Here is a 19,938-nt window from a genome sequence, read left to right as displayed (position 1 = left end):
CCAGTGGAATATTGGCAGCAGCATGCGTCCCTGTTCAGCCCTGTGGGTCCTGGCAGCCTGCAAGACCTCTACTCCTCCCACACTGAGACCAACAAACGTTGTACAGAGTGACACTGGCCAGACGCTGAGAGGTTAGAAAAGTCTGTTGGTAACTAAGTGTCAGCAGCTTTAATGTTGACGTTAGTAGTTGTCAGTGTGGGGTCTGACCCTTAGTGGTGCTCGCAGCTAAATTAAGCTGAATTCCACTGGGCTTTTATTAAATTTGTCACCAGATAAGCTTGTAAGGATTAGTTGTGTTATTTCGGTCATAACTTAAGTCGTGTTCTCGTCTAACTCTGCAAAAAGATGGAAATAAGTGTATGAAATGTCAAACTATTCCTTTAAAAGGAGACATAGTATGCTCATTTTCAGGTGCATACTTGTATTTTGGGTTTCTACTAAAACATGTTTACATGCTTTGTAAAAAAAATGCAATTTCGTCTCATTGAATTACACAAAGACTATCAGATAAACCGTCTCTCCATAGCCAGTTTAGTCATCAGATTATCCACATTTCTGTCATTTTAGTCAAACTTATTTCACATAAAATTGTATCTTATCATTATCTGATTAAAATCACAGGTTAATGATTAAGAATGCAGCTTTGCAGTTAGTTTAAAGTCCTCCTGACTGCGCTCATTAATGATGCACAATTCAGTAGCACCTCACTGGTCCGTTATGAGAGCCAATCCACCCACCCAACATGTAAAAATATGTGTTAATCAACCACCCGACCCGAAACGACCCACAAACCGCCAACTCTATGCATTATGGTAGCACAATTGTCAGGATTGAGGTGTGAGAGGGGAAGAGATGGTGGAAGGTGACAAAAATAAAGAGAGATTTTGGTAAAGTTATTATTTACATTACGTTTATCTACATTTTAGTCTTGTCTTTTCTCGTCAACGATATTGCATGTTTGATATCGGCACCGACTCGTCTTAGTCATGGAAAAAAGGGTCGCTGGCGCAATTAACACTGATACTGTCTGTCTGAATATACCTGCATTCGCCCTCTGTCTGAAATGCTCTCTTTTAGCGCCTGCTCTGATTGGCTTGCGAAATAAATGTGGTGCACCTTTAAAAAGGTATTTCTCAAACCGTGGGCGGTGTATTCTTAATGAGCCTGCATGTGACGTGTGAAGGGGAGCTGAATCTGAATGGCTTGTTGAATCACGTTTTCTGATCTAAGCAGCCCACAAAAAAACTGACTAGGTTGTTTTATTTCACAGTTTGTGGGTTGGTAGACACTCTAGATACCCAAATGTATGAGCACAAGCACTGAAATAAAGTGAGTTTTTTCATGATATGTCCCCTAAAGCTGTGTGAATCTTGATATAGCATTTACCTGGGCCCAGTGGTTCTTGAACACAATCATGCAGGTCTCTGGATCCACCCCTTTCAAGACCAGAGACTGCCCATCTGGGTTTCCATTGGCAACCATGGAGGCCATCATGGTGACCAGATCATACGTTGGTTAAACCATGTCATAGGCAGGAGAAGGAGGACATTCCTGACTGCTTACTGGGTGCAACCATAACCACAGGACGAAGCATAATCACAGAGGACCTGAAGATGCAGAAGAAGAAAAAACACACACACAAGCAGACATCTTTAAAACACAGAGCCACAAAAAGTTCATAAAATAGCAGCGCAGATGCACTGATGTGACGGGTGATTGCATTTCTCTCCTCCCTCTGCATAGCCAGACAGCAGCTATGACAGGCATGCAGGAAAGAGAACAATAACAGGCAAAGTCAGATGACTCAGTAGAAGAGAGGCACATCTCGCTCGACTTTGGCTCAGAGAGCCGCACTCTGGACTTCGGACTGAGCTGTCAAATTGCTTTTGGACTACCTCAGATGCCAAAAGTGGATTCCTGCATCGCTCTCATTACAGAAACATTTTTTGACATCAGGAGGCGAACGGCGACGGGGTGTGAACACCGCTGGCTGAATGTGGGGAGTTAGGGGAGGGGAAAGACAACATATTTAGGCAAGTGAGGTCTGCATTGCTTGTTTGTATAAAAAAAGTATATTTGATTTTTGTTGAAAATAGCCCGAAGGCAGTTTTGCAGATCAGTTCCAACACTCACATTGGCACCATGGAAATTTGGAAGATGCCCACTTTTTCCCCCAGAAAGGAAGCAATTTTGTTGTTTCTCTTGGAGAGCACATTACTGGAAAGATTGACTCTGCTAAAACAAGACAGAGTAGGGCTTTTTCAAACAGGATAATGTGAGAAACATCAAGTTCTCTGCTACTGTACAAAGTACACGCCTGCACTTCAAGAGGAAGGATGTCGCCTTATCTGTCCGTGTTTCCTCTGCATGCAGACAGTGAATGTTTGCAATGACTATCATTAGAATTTGATGTCACATGTATATGAAAATCACAGCCATGTTCAAGGGGATCTTACCCATAATCTCTCCAACCAGAGTCTACTGGCCTGCTAACAGCTCTGTGAGGCTGTAGGCTACTTTGGCACAGCCATGCTTTGACAAAGTCAGCATGCTAACATGCTCAAATTTAACATTCTGATGTTTAGCGGTTATAATGTTTATCCTGTTCACCATCTTACCATAGCATGTTAGTAGGGATAGCATGCTTACATGCTCACAATGACAGTGTGAGTATCCTGATGTTTAGCAGTTATAATTGGTGTCTTCAAATGGGGTTGTGTTTACAAGTTGAGCCCATATGAACGCCCCTCTCATGTCGTATTCACGACCTTGGAAGAGGAAAGTTTCTGAAAGCTCAGAGTTCGCGAGTTGTGACGTGTTTGTTGACGTTGTCAGAAATGGCGGAGGCCTTGGAAGTTATTATTTACAGTGCATAAATAAGTTAATATACTGTCATTTTAGTTGGATATTGTTTCTCTTCATAATTTTATAATAGGTCTGAGGAAAATGTTGATATTCCAAACGGCCTCATCTTTTTCCTTTGTCATTATGCCTTTGCATTTCCTGCATTATGTTACCCACTTGCTAAATTGCTAAATTGTTAGCCTCTGTGGCTTCTAGAGACGCCGACAGTAACGTTAATATTGTCGTTGCTCAGCAGCGGTGTTCTCACGACTTAACCACTTGAACGCCAAGCATATCGTGTGCACGACTTTCCATGTTGTAAATATGAGCTCACGAGTTTCATTTGAAGGCACCAAATTTGTATCCTGTTCACCATCTTTACATTGCACTGTCAGTATTGCCAGCATGCTCACGATGAGTGTTAACATCCTGATGTTTAGCAGGTAACGATAACCATGTTCACCATCTTAACATAGCATGTTAGTATTTATAGCATGCCAACAGCTCTGTTGGAGCTGGAGCCATGCCGCTAGCATGGCTATAAAGGACATGATATGGTTGAAGCCTGTGTCTCAGAGCACTAACACAACGTCAGGACAAAGTTAAGCACAATACAGGATCATATGGTCACCACAGGGGATCAACTGTAAAACACGCAGCAGCTGCATGCCACAACACCACATCAGAGCCTCTAACTCCCGCCCCTCAACGTGCCTCTCAACCAATCACAGCTCGCCCCCTTCTTTTGAATCCACTTTGCCCCAGTACCACTGAAACATCCCCACCAACCACCGAGTTCAGGCATAACACAGTCAAACTTTCTTTCACCATCTGCTTTCAGTTAGAGGAGAGTGCCGGCTGGTTGGATAACTGAGAAGGAATGTAAAAGCAGCGTGGCGAGTGTGTCAGACTGTGTGTGTGTGTGTTTGTGTGGTTTCTTACCTTTGCTGAACCATCTTTAACGGGGACGGGTCACTAAACAGACGAAGACCTCATTCTTGTCCTGTTGTCACACACAAAAAAAGAAGATATGTCAAAAAGAGGAGCAGGAAGTGAGTGTCCGTGCGAGAGGCCAGGCATGGTGGGAAGTGACTGGACATGAGTAAGCTTCTCCGAACGCCACTTGGACAGAGATGGAGAGGGAGGTTACAGGGAGGGGAGCGCAGGAGGGGGAGGGAGTAAAAAAGGAAAAACATGGTGAGAGAAAGTCTCCAGAAAAGGAGGAGGTACAAGAAAAATGACATGCATAAAAAGTACAGAACAAACCAATCGTGGAGGACTTCAACATCAATATCAGATCCTCGTGATCCCTCCATCGTGGGACAATAACACTATTGTCCCTTCCAATTAGTGTTGTGATGTAATTGGCATCCTTCTCCGCCACGAGAGGCCTGTTCCTCACCAACATTACAACTGCCCTCTCCAGCAGTTACACCAAGCCATCGTGGGAATCGTGTCACATGACGCAGCAACCTCAGAAACTCTCAAAATCTAGTTTTTTATTTAATCAATACAATAAATATGTACAATAAAACGTTGACCACATTAACTCTCTGCAGTTGATGTTTTGGTGAGAATCTAAATATGTGGGTTTCTTGGAAAACATGCAATCTTTCATTAAAGCGTGATGTCGTGTAAACAGAGAGGGTGAGAGGGAGACAGATGGAGATTTGTGTGTGTGGGTGATTGAGTCATCAAACACTCATTTATTGTTTCGCAGGCTGGTTTTGTGCCTCTCGATGAACTCACACTTGCAGTTTCCCCCTCCAACAGCACAGTACATAGACATACAGTATATGTAGAGAAGTCACCCATGGGGTTGTACTGTAGATTCAATTTAACTCACAGAGACATTTTTTTATCTGCAAACATTCTTGCAATTTTAAGTTCACTGTCTTGTTCAGGACACTTTGACATGCGAACAGCAGGAGCTCAGAAATGTAACCTCCAACCTTGTGATACAGCAGCCAGAAACAAAACTTAATTATCCTCTTTAAGGTTGTAAGAAAATATCAATACACATGAGTATCGCAATATTATGTTTTGCGATACCATATCGATTCTCCAAAACGCTGTATAGATTTTTAATTAACCTCTTAAAAACCCGGCTGCTACTCTGTCTTTCGGAGGTTGTAGCGGGCTCAGTGAAGTACTGTGAGTACTGGCATCATAAAAACCTAAGGAATCCATCGGTACCAACCATGTCATACTTTATGTGTCGTGAAGGAGGCTTAATAACGCTCCAAAATGAAAATGGGTTCAATGGGTTCCCACGAGTCTCCCCTTTACAGACATACCCACTTTATGATAATCATATGCAGTTTTTTGCATGCAGTACAAATGTGTTGTTTTCACATATTCTAAAATAGAATATCTCTGCATACTGGGGTCCTTAAATATTCTTAGAATTACATATATTGGGTTTCACTGTAAAGCTAAGACTCTTGTGGATCCAATGAGCTGCACATGAATTGTATTCATGTGTAATGATGTTAATCCCTATAGTAGCCATTTCACATAGTGACCTTTTTTTTTTTTACTCATATGGTGGTGTGTTCTTTATACTATGACAGTTTTAATAATATATTGCAATATATTGTCTTACTTACAGTATCGCAATATATTGAATTGTTGCCCCTGTATACATGATACGCATCGTATTGCCAGATTCTTGCCAATACACAGCCCTAATTTAAGGCTTTAAAAAAGATGACAGAATGGTTGCAATTGTTTTTATCTTTTGTAACTGGAGCGATAACGGTCCTGTGCAATCACACGTCCTACTGTATGTCAGCAGGGAAAAACTGATATCAAGAATGGTTAAACATTTTACATAACGCACAACTTTGTTTTTTGTTCTTTTAGTATTAGGAAATATACAACATATTCGGTTTGTATGATGACTTCTTACGAAAAAGTTATTCCTTTTTTTTTTGTTTGTTTTCCTTCAAATGTCCAGCAACGTGTTCATTTCCGTTCGTTACATGCATACAGTCTTTTAAAAATATACTTCTGTCTTCACAGGAATCAACTTCCTTAGGTTTAGGCAATAAAACTACTTGGTTAGGTTTAGGAAAAGATTGTGGTTTGGGTTAAAATATCTACGGAAGTGGCAGTACTTAAGTACATAAGGTACGTGACAAATAAATCAACGTTGACTTCTGGTTTCATGACCGCCAGCCTCCTGGGCGAAAAATCTGGGGGGTTTTTACCCTCCCTACACGGCGTTTGTCGCTCTTTATAGTTCCTGTTCACACAAATTGATTTCATGGGATATAAACAAATTACAGTGCATTATTTTTCAGGTTTAGGTATAACTACCTAACAATGTATGAGACCAACCTGAAATACAGTATAACATATTATATAACATAACATATAACAAATTATCAAAATATTATTGGATTATAAATCCTGTGTGGTTGGGCTAAAGTCACTGGTAATGCTAACAGTGATAGACAAACATTAGCATACTGAGTTAATGAGTAATTTGGTAACATATTAGCAGGGAAATATGATCTCCTGCTGAGCCCTTTTTGACCTGGAGAAGCAGAAATCCAGGAAAGGCAGAATGGGGCTCTTTATTTAAATGGTATTGAAACATTTTTCCAGGAAGTGTAGCCTGATATTCTGTGGCCGTGTACTTCCTCTTGCTTGCTGCAGACTGGTCAGACTCACTTTCACCTGTTTATCAGCCTCTCCAATTAGTTTTCAGCTGTCTCAGTGCTGGTCCTGCTCTCTTGTGGGTTATAGATGCTGACAGGTTAATGTCAAAAATGTTCAGTATGGAGGGTTTGTTTCTGTGTGTGCGCCACTGAACAGCCCGCAAGATTAGCCTGATGTAAGCAGTGATTAGCTCCTCTCAGACAACAATACACTGGCATAAAGTTTCTGCTTTTAACTATGAGCCAAAAAGGTCAATACTTGGATTTACCAACTCATTACACAACAACTAAGACTGAGTACCTGCATCTCATAATACTCTGAACAATCCAATGAGGAAGTGAAATACGCAACAAAGACCGCCGCTTGTTAAATAGTAAAATATGCTTTTTTAGTAGAGGGCCTATTAATGACAGTCCTGACCTACATAGTGCTCTCATTTACAGTACCTGCTGTCATCTTGTCACACAGAGGGAGAGCCCAGTTACCCAGAAGACACTGCTCTACTTGCTCAAAATAACCTGACATACAGTAGAGCCAGAAATGGGACAAGCAGAGCACATGCTAAAATATAGGTTGTTAAAAATACATCTTCCGTGCATGTGTGTGTGTGTGAATCTGACAGAGTACTGTATATTTGTCTATTTACAGTCTCAAACTCCCGGCGTAACGGTCTCATTGCAACGCACAAGCCTCGCTGGATTCTCCTAATTTCCAATTATCCAATTATGGCAATTTGATAATTACACATATTTGTCGCTTCCACGTCTCCACAGCTAGAGACACGATCAACAGAGCAGACGAATCCAGGCTGGGATTTCCCTCAATGCAGACGCAGTTATAAACAACACACTACTGTATGTACTCTAATCCTTTCCAACATGAGGACATTCGGGGTCAAGGTTTTGAGAAACACACAATGTAAACGTCATTCAAAGAGTGCAATTCAGTAATAATTCATTAATTCTTTCCTAAACATGTTGATGTTGAGCATATTTTCAGTCATATTGGCTCACTGAAGGAAAGCTGACAAATCAAATCAGGGGGAATGTAATTAGAGAAAGTACATTACACACTACAACAGTGTTGCTATGTTATTTATCTGAACAACAAGCTTTGACACACTGATTATATTCCTCTTTTCTTCTTTTGACTTGTTTTTCACTCTTTGATTTATTCTTTGATGTTGATTGAAGGTCTTACAAGCCAAGTATTCAGTCACACCGACAGTTTTAAACTCAGTTTTTTGTACTGCTTTTTAGTTTTGTAGGTGACGTGTATTTGAAGTATTACTTCCTATTCGACGCCTCCATTTGTTCCTGTGGGTATTAGCTTGTGGGCTACCTCCAGGTCTGAAAATTGAAGCCAATGAGGAAGTGCCTTAAACTTGCATTCTTCCTCTTTCAGGGAATTAGATAATAGCCAGGAGTTGATACAAACAATCCATTTTTGCTAAAACATGTCATGCCTTTCCCTCATTGCCAACTGCAAATGATTGCATCGGTTATTCATTATCACTACACAGATAAAGCTGGATATTTCATTCTGTTCTGTGAGAATGGTTTCACAATGTTCGTGTCCTCACTCCCAAGGTAAACATGATGACAAAGAGAGAACATGGGCTTGGTTGTTGTGTTGCACCTCGGTGCTTCGCCAGGATGAAAAGAAGAGATAAAGCCCGAGGCTGAGAGGAGCAAACAGTGTAAAAAAATGAGAGAGAAATGCTCGCCTCGAGGGGTTTTGTCAGTTTTTTCTGATCTGGTTTCTGGTATTGTGAGCTTTCTGCCATCCCAGAGGTTTTCAAACACACAGGCGTGGTTTGGGCAAATAGCTTAGAGGCAGCAGGACACACCCTTTACTCAGAATGAAGATCAGTTTTCTTGCTAAACAGGAGTTTTAAACCTAGTAGAGTAGATATACAAAAACACTTTTCACTACAATTCTTTTCTAAACTTTTGTGTAAGGTGCTAGCAGTGGTGGAAGAAGTATTCTGACATTTTACTTAAGTAAAAGTACTCAGTTATAAGAAAAAGCCCTGCATTCAAACTCTTACTTAACTAAAAGTACAAACGTACCAAAGGTATAAAATAACCTTAAAGTACCAAAAGTAAAAGTATTCATTATGCAGAAGGGCACATTTTATAGTCATATAGCATATAATCAGTGATGCTTTGATGTTGCAGCTGGTAAAGGTGGAGCTAATTTCAATTACTTTATGTTAGGGTTGTCAATCGATTAAAATATTTAATTGCGATTAATGGCAAATTAATCACACATTTTTTATCTGTTTAAAATTGTGGCGTTAAAACGAATTTGCAGTAACGCGTTATTATCGCATTAACTTTGACAGCCCTACTTTATATACTGCTTGGTTGCTTAATATATCATAATACATCATAATACATTGGTTGATTTATATTTTGTATTAATAACCTAAATCTGCAAAGTAACTTAAGTTATCAAATAAATGTAGTGGATTAAAAAGTACAATATTTCCCTCTGAGATGTAGAGGAGTAGAAATATAAAGTAGCATAAAATGGAAATACTCAAGTAAATAACAAATACCTCAAAATTGTACTTAAGTACAGTGCTTGAGTAAATGTACTTAGTTACATTCCACCACTGGGTGCTAGATACTGTAACCTCCGGCAGACAGAAGAAAAGTCTAGCCTTATTATATAATTTAGTCTCCCGGTGGGCGCCATGGCAACCCAGTAACGGACAGGCCCATTAAAGTGATAGTAGCTGATGAAATATTTAAGGGCTACAGGTGAAGCCATTGAAGGGACAGAGAGTGCCTGGTCTGATAATTTATAGTCTTCACCCTCCTCATCCTCATCCAATCAACAACACAGCAGGAAGGAAGAAGGCCATTTATTTTCTTATCTATGTCTCCATTATTCCCCTCAGTGACCACCGTGTTGGACCATTTATCTTCAGGAGAGACAGACTAACTCATGTTCAGAAAAAATTACAAATCTAAAATGGATGCAAAGATATCTTAAACAAATAGACATTTAATTATTGTCATTTTTACTGTTAAAATGAAGAATTCATATTTTTTTGTTTTTTGTTTTTTGTGGACCTACTGTTAAAAGAAGTGGATCGAAGTTGGAATTTCACATGCATTATATTGATAAAATAAGTCTCCAATTACTTTTATTATTATTTTTGTATTATTATTTTAATTCTGCTGTTTTGATGGCCCAATAATACAAATTTGTATCACTCCTTATTTTGCATTTTACCATGAAGACTGTGTTTTTTGTTTGTTAGTTTGTTTAGCGGGGGGAGGGGGGTAGTTATTATACAATATATATTTGTTTATATATAAATAATTGTATGTACTGCTTTTGCCATATACATAAAGTCTACATGTTATTATTTTTACATGTAACATATGGTTAAAAAACATGTAACAATTTGAGTATCTTCTGTTTACAACGGGGATAAAAAACAATAAAAAAAAAGTCTCCAATGAACTTAATTCTATCATACATGAATCATAATTTTCCTACAAACACAACACAACACAACACAAGCCCAACAGGTGCTGAATAATGACTCTAAATAGATTATGAGATAAGACTGTGATTATGTAAGCAGCGCTGCTCCATGTTGCCTGACTGTGGATTTTCACATGCACATGAAGGCTAACAGGGTGTTGGCTGTTGTATCCATTCTCCAAACTGGTTTCAGAAACAAACCGGCTGCTGGTACCATAGTGCTCACTGATCACAAGAAGATATTTTCATTAACATGTTCAAACACACACGCAGGTGCTTAGTGAAGCTGGAAGAAGAGGAGGAAGAGGAGGAGGTAACAGCAGTACCAAACACTCAGAGGGGAAAAATACACCGTTCCAAAAACTGAGCTCAATAAAAGAAGTAGATAAAGACTTAAAGACGCCAACAAGAGGATAAAAGAGCCCTCATGCCTCAATGTTAAGATCAGAGATATGTGGCCAGCTTCACATGCTGCAACACTCCTGAAAGAGAGTTTTTTTTACTGTAGACGGGAATATGTGAGACAGTTCCTGCTACTGATGTTGGCTAAGTGGGATGGCATACCTCACCTGTGTGTATGCATACGAGTCAATGCATGTGCACGTACATTATGGGTGTGTATGTGTACAGATTGTTCTTCACCACCCAGGGAGCTAGATGTTACGTTGGATAACACGGTGAAGGACCGCAGAACACGAACAATATGTTCTCATCCCAACTCGTCACACACTGAGGCTTTGTCAGAGCCCTCGGCATCACTTTTCGGTTGCAGTAAACAGTAAAACGTTGTGATTTAAACAGAAACACTTTCTTGGGTTTAGGCAACAAAACCACTTAGTTAGGTTTGGGGAAAAACCAACATGGTTGGGATTAAAACTACTACGTTTGTAAAGTGAAAAAAAAACTGAACGTTGTGAACACGGGACACGAACGAACAGCTGATTGTAACGTGAAACTTAACGCACGGGACACAAACAGAATTTCTCTTTGTATCATTATAACCCTCCCAAATTTTCATAACCCAAATGTTACAAATGGTTTCTGTTTTCTTTAAATAACATGTCACAACACATGTTTCCTTAAGTTTCTGTCTTACCATCACAGGCTAAATTACCACATTGTATGAACACAATGTGGGCTGGTGACATCATTCCTTCTCTCATGTTGGTATTCAGCCCATCCCCACGCTACAATAGGCGTCTTTCAGTGATAAGAATGTGTTTAGTGTTGGTATATCCTATCTCTACTCCTGCTCCTGCTGCTTCCTCTACAACTCGTTTGCATCACGTCTCACTTGTTGATAAAGAGAGGAAGCCATGTTTGCATGTGGAAGATGGAGCATGTCTGGGAAGTTCAGAGATGTTTATCAGAGAGATGATGAGAGCAAGCTGCGGCACTGCACTCAAGTTATTAGCCGACTGGATGAAAAGAGGGTTCAAAAAGCTATGGATACACAGCTAACTCCAAAAAGGAGTTTGTTTTTAGAAGAAATGCAGCGCATAACAAAAATGCCTGCCGGGCTCATCTGCGTCAAATATTAGTTTGAGTGTGGATAACCTGTTTTTTTTCTGTTTTCACTCTATTAAGGCAGTTAAGGAGAGAAAAAGTTTAGTTTCGCCTTCACGTGGCTTCACGCTTCTCCTATATGATGACCTTTTTCTCTCATACATTTTCAAGGCAAAAGAGATGCAAACTAATGTATATGCTGGTGGCTCGTTGTAAAAGTAGTAATCACTGGCCGCTTACACCTCATGCACAATAATGTTTTACTTTATGTCCGTGGCTTTTCTATAGGACAACCTGCAGGCTTTCATAAGCATAATGTGTGCCTTCGTTCCAGGTCATTCTTAGACAACAGAAGTGGTTCAACCTGATTCAGTTCGCCTACTATTCCTTTCACTCTAAAGAGAAGCTTTTTAAAAGACACCACAGAGAGTTCGCCGGGGGAAAGAGGGTAATTCTTTGTGCTAAACTGGAACACAGGCTAGTCAACAAAATGGGCCGATATGTACTCTAACAAAATAACAGAATAGACCATTCTGGTGTCTGCATGTTTGGTAAGGGGCTAAAGCCTGAACGTTGTTAGCTTAACCCAGCATAGGCTAAGGATCATGGGGAGAACAGATAGCCTGGCTCTCTCCAAGGATAAAAAAAATATGCCTACCAACACGTCCAAAACTTGCTCTTTAACACGTCTAATTTGTTTAATCCGTACACAAACAATAATGTAAAAACTGACAATCTTTCTGATTCCAGGAAGTCTCTACACATGTCTTTTGAACGCTAAGAAAAAGCTACAGCATTTATCTCCCCCCTAAAACCACAACTTGTCTTGTTTGCATTTCTATTTGTGTATGGATTAAATAAATGAGATATGAATTAGTGAGCTTTGGAGTTGCTGTCAGGCCTTGAAGGTGCTAAATTCGAAATTCAGAGTATATCGAGTGCTTCAACACAGCTATCAACATGGCGATGTATGAGCCAGCAGCTCGTAGCTAACGGCGCCAGTCGGGATGGCGTTATCAGCTGTAACCGCCACATAAGTGCGGTGCACAGCGGCGGCGATTAGCTAGCCAGTGGGGCACACACACTGGGACTGAGAAACTCAGATTAGCTAGCCTACAACACACACAGAGGGAGAGCAACTTCATACTCTGCTCAGGTAGACATTACTCCTCTATATCTTTACATAGCACATAGTTGTTTGCTGTGATATTAATGCTCTGAATTTCAAATTAAGCACCTTTAAAGAGTACCAAGCGAGCTTCATACTATCAACACAGACATGAGAGTGATAATCAACCCACCACGTCTAACTCTCGGAAAGAAAACTATTCTTTTAATGAAAAAAAAGGGTTAAATAAAAGGTGATGGTGACCATTTATTATAGTTTGAGCCGTTAAGAAATACTGCCAGTCGCTATCGCCACATAGCTGTCATGTTGTCTGTTACTTCTCAGGGTCAGTGTGGGGCCACGAGCGAGGAAGGTAGGGCTAATCCCAAACACGGGACAAAGCTGAGCTGGCTCTGTCTGTGGTGGGAAACAGGTTCACACACACCTGCTGGTATGGTGACTGCAGCACATGTTCCACCTACATTTCCCACAAGTTCTGCCAAATGTATCCTGTATTTAACTCACTAACTTACAAAAAAAAACTGTCCCTTTGGCATCATTTCTTTCAATAATAACAATAAAGCACTAGTTAACTTTCAAACCATCAGTAACATTGTGTTCAGTATAGGCAGCAACGAGCAAGGTGAAGCAAATCCGATCGCAGTCACAAACTTGTGACCTGAATCTATACATCTAATCACATTAGTATGACCATTATTCACAGTCTGGCATGCTGCGATGGAGACTCACAGAGATCCTGTGTGTGAACGTCTTGGCTGCAGGTCTGAAAACTGAAGTTAATCAAACGGATTTCCCACTTTATGAGATTCGAGTCCCCTCTGAACATCACTCGTAATCACACAGATTACTGATTAGCCACACATTCCTCTCATTCTTCACAAACTTGTAACATAAAGCTTAAACTTCACTTGCAGTCTCTGCTGCCTGTCAGTATTGATGTTCAACCTGTCTAGGACGCCGTTATGAAAATATGGGAAACTTTGTAGAGATTTACATTTTTTGCTGTAGTCTCTGGAGTGGAACTGATTAAGAGGCAGCCAGAGACCCGCAGCATGTAACCAATTATGAACAACAGAGATCAGACAGTACACATTTAGACAGCATCAGATACAGTATATCTCTCTATGAAACAGTCCTGAATAAGTGCAGCTTTGTTAAACAAAATGATGAAATCACACTAAACTGCTTCCCTACAATCATGAAAACCTCATAATTTCACATCCTTTATGACGGCATCTGCTGAGAAACCCTGAGATATATTTACATCCCTTCCAACTTCCTGAGAGCAGCCCAGCAGAGTGCCGAAAACAGCCACTGGTAGTGTGCTACACTGGGCTTTTAAAGGGCATCCACATGAAGAGCTGTTTTAAGACCACAGCAGCCACATTAGATGATGGCATGCAGACGTTAGTGGATGACATCTGTTCTCAAATTAAAGAACAAACAGGAGGAGATGGAGATGGTTCGAAGTATGGAGTTTCAGTCACGTGATAGCTGTAGGCAGGGGATGTGAAAGTGACCATGACCCAAAAAAAAGTCCATACAGGTCACGTGATCACAACTGAACCATCTCCATGGAGTGAACTAAACTCCATCCACTGACTACCAAATGTACTCTTTTATAATAACAGGCAATAATCATGGGATACTTTTGCTAGGTTTATATCATTCAAGTGCGTTCAAGATAGGGCTGCAAAATTAATACAAATTTTATTCGAATCGCAATATGGCCTACTGCAATTTTTAAATCTCAATATTTGTTAAAGGCAAAATGTGTGTCAAAATACCATTTTAAAATAAATATTGTTGAACTAAAGAGATGTCCTGGCCTAGACATCATATTCTACAGACTTAAGAAAACATCTTTGTTTTGTACAGATCCCCGCAGAAATCACACCATAATCATATTCAGATGGTTTTCAATGAAAATGAAAAGAATTATGTAAGATTGTCATTTCCCTCTAATATTGCAATTCATATCTCAATTGGAATATCAGTCAAAATAATTGCAACGTGGTATTTTTTTCAATATTGTGCAGCCCTAGTTTCCAGAAAAATGCCCGCTGTTCAACTAAATTTAAAGAGAACTAAATTTTAGTCCACTGATATAAAAATGTAACTATTCTGATAATCGATTGGTTGTTTTGTAATTTTTCAGGCAAAGAAATGCCAACATTTCTCTGGTTCAAACTTGTCAAATGTGAGGATTTGGTGCTTGTCTGTGTCTCATATGAAAGAGGGCTAAATACATTTAGGTTTTGGACAGTTCACTGGACCAAAATAAACAATTTGAATGGTGTTTTTCACTATTTGCTGCCACTTTATAGACAAAATTAACTGCTTAATTGAGAAAATCATTACTGATTGGTCAATAATGAAAATTATTGTTAGCCGCAGCCCTAAAAACTAATTTATCTGGCTTTTGAAATATCCAGCTATAACTTAAAAACACACAAACAAACAGGTGGAAAAATAACCATGTTGCTGCAGCTAAATAATACAGACACAAGATGAAGTAGCTCCTCTGACTATTCCTCAACAGAAAGAGAGAGAAACCTGAACAACACCACAGTTTTACTCAGTCATGTTTGACATCTTTTCTCCCCCAAAAAAACAGCCTGTTTACATCAGCTGACTGTGGATCACATTGATTTAGCAGGTGAGAAGAGGACACCCATACAGGAATGACACTCACACAACACAGCCAGCCATGAAACATTAATGCTGTTTGCTGTGTAACTCAACACCGGCTGCATTCACAGTGGATACCTGAGTTCAAAAGCTCATTACAGGAGCAGCAGGAGAATCAGGACAGGTAAAGGCATGCACTTCAGACTTCTTCTACAGTATGTGGCTGTAAATAACTTTGCCTGACAAGAGCTGACAATAACAACAACAACAACAACAACAACACGTGGATACAATATGTTTTTTACGAGGAATGACTACTGCCAGCACTGCAGGTTTCTGCAAGATTATGAAACCAGATATTGAAAACATGTTATTAAACAGTGACTGGCTTATTGGCTGAGGTTGCACAAACTGTGATTTTAAGAGTTAGGGTGGGTCTACTTTTGGTCTCTATGGTGAGGACACAACAGTGAAGAACAGCAGAGTTTTCACTTTAGTCAAGTCAAGTCAAGTCAAATTTATTATAACAACATGAGCTGACCAAATGCTCTACAGACATAGAGGCAGAATAAAAACAGGTCAACAGAGCAGACGCCAAAATCACACACATCCACAGACAGAGACCAAGATAAACAGGATGAAACAAGGATGGGAAATTACAATTACAATTACAAGGATGAAAAAAACTAATTGTGTTTTGTTTGTTTACTGGTAATACCCCAGTAAACCCAGCAGAGACCTCTGGTTTCCCTGCTGCTGCTGCTAGAGAGAAACCCAACCCTGATAACCAGCAGCACATGTCAATCACAGACACACATGGTCCAACAACACCAGACATGTTGTACTTTAACAGGTGAAACAAAGCTACAGCTGTAAACCAGACTATAAGAGTTGTCTTTCTTTCTTTCTTTCTTTCTTTCCCTCTGTCTTACCGTGGGACGGATCCTCTCTCCGGTTGGACGGTATAAAGACGCTCAGCAGCAGGTTTAACCTCAAACACACACTCGGTATGTCCTCTCAGGAAGAAATAACAGAGTTGGTCACAGCAGCATAATATCCCCTCCTTTCATAAGAGAATACGCGTACGTGTAACCTTACCGAGCTACTTCACTGGTCTGCAACGCAAAAACACACACGCACACACACACACACACACACAGAGAGAGACACACATACTGTAGGTGAAACCAGCGCACTAATCCTCTCTGGACGCTCCTCCCACTGACAAACTACATACAGGCCCACATCCACTGGAGGAGCACTAGTTTAGTTTCCCTCATAGTAAATGATAAATGGCTTATATATGCATGTGTAAAAAACACAAGTATTATTTTTTCTCTCTTTATCTTATTTTTATTTAGTTATTTACTTTTTCATTGATTTATTTTCTTTTTCTCTCTTTATCTTATTTTTATTTATTTATTTACTTTTTCATTTATTTATTTTCTTTTTCTCTCTTTATCTTATTTTTATTTATTTATTTATTTACTTTTTCATTTATCTATTTTCCTTTTCTCTCTTTATAAGTTATTTTCCTAATTATTTCCCCAGCCCCGATCTTTTGTTTATTGTATATCTTTCCTTCATGCAACTAAATGTATTCTGTAACCTGTGACCCTGTGGATAGGTGGGTGGAGAAGGGAATTTGGATTTAACTTTGGGAACTGATGAATGATATCTATTTTGTTTGATTTATACATGTTTTGTATCTATTATTTTTGTGGGATAAAATCTTTGAAAATCAATAAAACATATTTATTAAAAAAAAAAAAAAACACAAGTATAACTCACTATAAAGTGTCTATTTAATCCACTTGAATGTGTTTGGTCTCCATAAAGTACCTCTCCTCTCTGCATAAAAACAACACTTTCCAGGCTCCAGTTAAAACCTTAATATGAGAATAAGAATTGCATAATCTTATTTTTGCATTACAGCCTGATCCTATGCTGATTTTGAGGCTGTTAAAAAAAGTCATATTTGGTTACTTTTATCAAGACACGATCAAAATAACAGATTAGATTAGAGAAGTCACATCTCAACAGTATGTCGCCACCTGTTGGACAAAAACGTGAGGTGCAAGGACAGCATGGATGAGAACTATGTGACAAATTCAAGTCTCATTTGTTAGAAAAGAAGGGAAGAAAATGTCATCACTCGACTGAGAATCGGACATAAAGGTCTTAACCATACATTATATAGAATAGGCAAGCACCCAACTGGGAAATGCACATATATTGTGATCAACCAGAAACTGTCGAACGTGTACTGATACACTGCAGGAATTACAGTATACAGAGGAATCACCTTTTACAGTCACTAAAGCAGGCAAAACATCAGGACTTTTCATTGTCAGGTCTATTGGGGAATACAGCAGATAACATATAGGCCTACTGTGAAATTATTCGGTTTTTAAGATAAACTGATTTAGTTAAACGAATCTAGAGTTCTCCTCATTATTATTATTATTATTTATTTATTATTATTTATTTATTATTATTTATTTATTATTATCATTATTATTGTTATTATTATTATTCTTTTTATTTTATTTTTATTTTTTTAAATTTTGTTTCTGTACAATCTGTTGCTCCACACTCCAGTAGTCCAGATGGTGGCGGTAATGCACCTCTAAGATGGTTTGCCAACCGCCAATGAACACCAAAGAAGAAGAGGAAGTAGAAGTCTCATTTGTTTCTGTTTCTGTGGCTGGTGGGCGGAGCTTGGTATTTCCTCATCTGGTCTCAACATGGTTGCAGGGTCATAACGTTTCTCATTTTACAGCTTAACAATACACTACAAGATGATTCTGAAAACATTTGAGGAGAGAAATAAGCATTACAGTAACCGAATATTGATTCATATTTGATCAGCGCTGCCTAATTGGACCGTTTGATCAGAGTTTGTGAGTGATTGACAGCTGCTCAGAGACGGCAGACTCCAGCTCGGCTCTGAATGGTTGTTTTCCACACAGAGGCACATGATTTTTTTCAGATTACCTGTCTCATGCACTACTGTCAGGATATAGTGACTGTTTTTTTTTTTATCATATTTGCTCCAATTCTACCCACTGCAGCTTTAAGTCACTATCTATAGCCAAATGAGGTAACACAGTGGTGATTGAGCCTATGGACTATTAATGAAAGTATTGCAATATTTATATATTTGCAGTATTAAGAAATGTGTGTCTGTGTTCACATTACCCGAAAAAAATGCTGGTGTTTTGGCCTTAAATGGAACTATGCACACAAATCTGAAAACTTGAAGCTCATGTATATAAAAATAGAAATGTTCTATTCTACTTCTATTCTCATGTATCAACAAAAAGACTCCAGACTGATAAACTCTGAGCACAAATCCATTGTTCTCACTCAAATAGAAATTCTAAATCAACCAGGACTGAAATCATAAGGATTGTCACATTTATCTCTGTGTCTTATTTGAGACAAGCATTTCTTATTCCCAGTCCAGTTAATCCAGAAATCAAGACTCTCTTATTTTGGCTCATTTTGTCCATGTTGACATTTAATATGTTTATTTTCCCCCACATTATACCCTTTATACTGTATAGGCTTTAGGATCTTTAAATCCACCCAGTGTTGCTCTCTGCAGTTCCAGTGGGATCATGATCATTTTGATTTCCAGCATGAAATTATAAATAATATCCTTTTAGACATTTATTTTTGACTTAATGTTTGTTTACAGGCTATAAAAATGACCAGGGCTGTAGCAACATCTAGTGGAAAAGCAGTTAATTGCAATTTCAGAGTTGTGTCTCCATCCATTCAGATGAGGTATTTATGACTTTAAAAAGATGACCAGTGATAGAAGAAGTATTTAGACATTTAACTTTAATAAAATTAGCAATAACACAGTGTAGAAATACTCTGTTACTTGGTAAAAGTCCTGCATTAATGTTACAAACGTAGAGTTATCAAATAAATCTAGTGGTGTAAAAAGTACATTATTTCCCACTGAGATGCAGTGGAGTGAAAGTATAAAGTAGCATGAACTGTAAATACTCAAACAAAGTACAAGTACCTCAAAATTGCTCTACAGGACTTGAGTAAATACTAATACTTAGCTACTTCACTTTTTGTGGTCTGTCATATTTTTGTGAAATCTTACTGACCCGTCCTTTATAATGCTTTGTTTGATCACCTTTATTCACTGCTGTATTGCTGATTGTATGTCTACATCTGTTTGGTTCAAATAATAGGCCTAATACAAATTTGATCACCAAAAAAAAATACTATGTTGATTGGCTTTTTGTTCATTTTGAATAAACAGAACGAACATTCACAAAAACCCTCCCTCCCATCCCCAATATCACATCATTCTGCTAAAAAAAACAAGCATAGGCCTGAAGGTGCGACATTCGATATCCAGAGCATTAATATAGCAGCAAACAACTATTGTCTATGTAAAGACATAGAGGAGTAACGTCTACCTGAGCAGATAATTAAGTCTCTCTCTCTGTGTGTGTTGTAATCTGAGCTTCTCTGTGCTTTGTTTACATGGGCCAGCTGCACATGCCTTATAGTGCATGTTGGTGCATGTGAGCGTGCCCCACTGGCTAGCTCAGGGCTGCTGCTCTGCACTGCTCTCAAGTAGCCTAGCGGTTACTGCTAATAACGCCTTCCCAACCAACAGCGTCGTC

General features: G+C 39.1%; 1 protein-coding gene across 2 annotated transcripts in view; it reads right to left on the bottom strand.

Annotated features, from left to right (window-relative positions):
• Nucleotides 1-16,474, bottom strand: part of fhip1aa (FHF complex subunit HOOK interacting protein 1Aa) — a 35,264-nt gene extending 18,790 nt beyond the window's left edge. The window contains exons 1-4 of one of the 2 annotated variants that reach the window (XM_074629463.1): nucleotides 16,379-16,443; nucleotides 16,213-16,296; nucleotides 3,787-3,847; nucleotides 1,387-1,607 (exon numbers count right to left, since the gene is read on the bottom strand). In XM_074629463.1, coding sequence (XP_074485564.1) covers nucleotides 1,387-1,494 — 108 coding nt within the window. In that variant the 5' untranslated portion in view covers nucleotides 1,495-1,607; nucleotides 3,787-3,847; nucleotides 16,213-16,296; nucleotides 16,379-16,443. Of the gene's footprint in view, nucleotides 1-1,386; nucleotides 1,608-3,786; nucleotides 3,848-16,212 lie in introns of both variants that reach the window. The other variant, XM_074629462.1, reaches the window with a different exon arrangement.
• Between the last annotated feature and the right edge of the window lie 3,464 nt (nucleotides 16,475-19,938).

This window comes from Sebastes fasciatus, chromosome 3 (assembly GCF_043250625.1).
Source record: "Sebastes fasciatus isolate fSebFas1 chromosome 3, fSebFas1.pri, whole genome shotgun sequence".
NCBI classification, from domain to species: Eukaryota; Metazoa; Chordata; class Actinopteri; order Perciformes; family Sebastidae; genus Sebastes; species Sebastes fasciatus.
The sequence above is the reverse complement of the archived record's forward strand: the minus strand, read 5'-3'. Positions and strand labels throughout refer to the sequence as shown.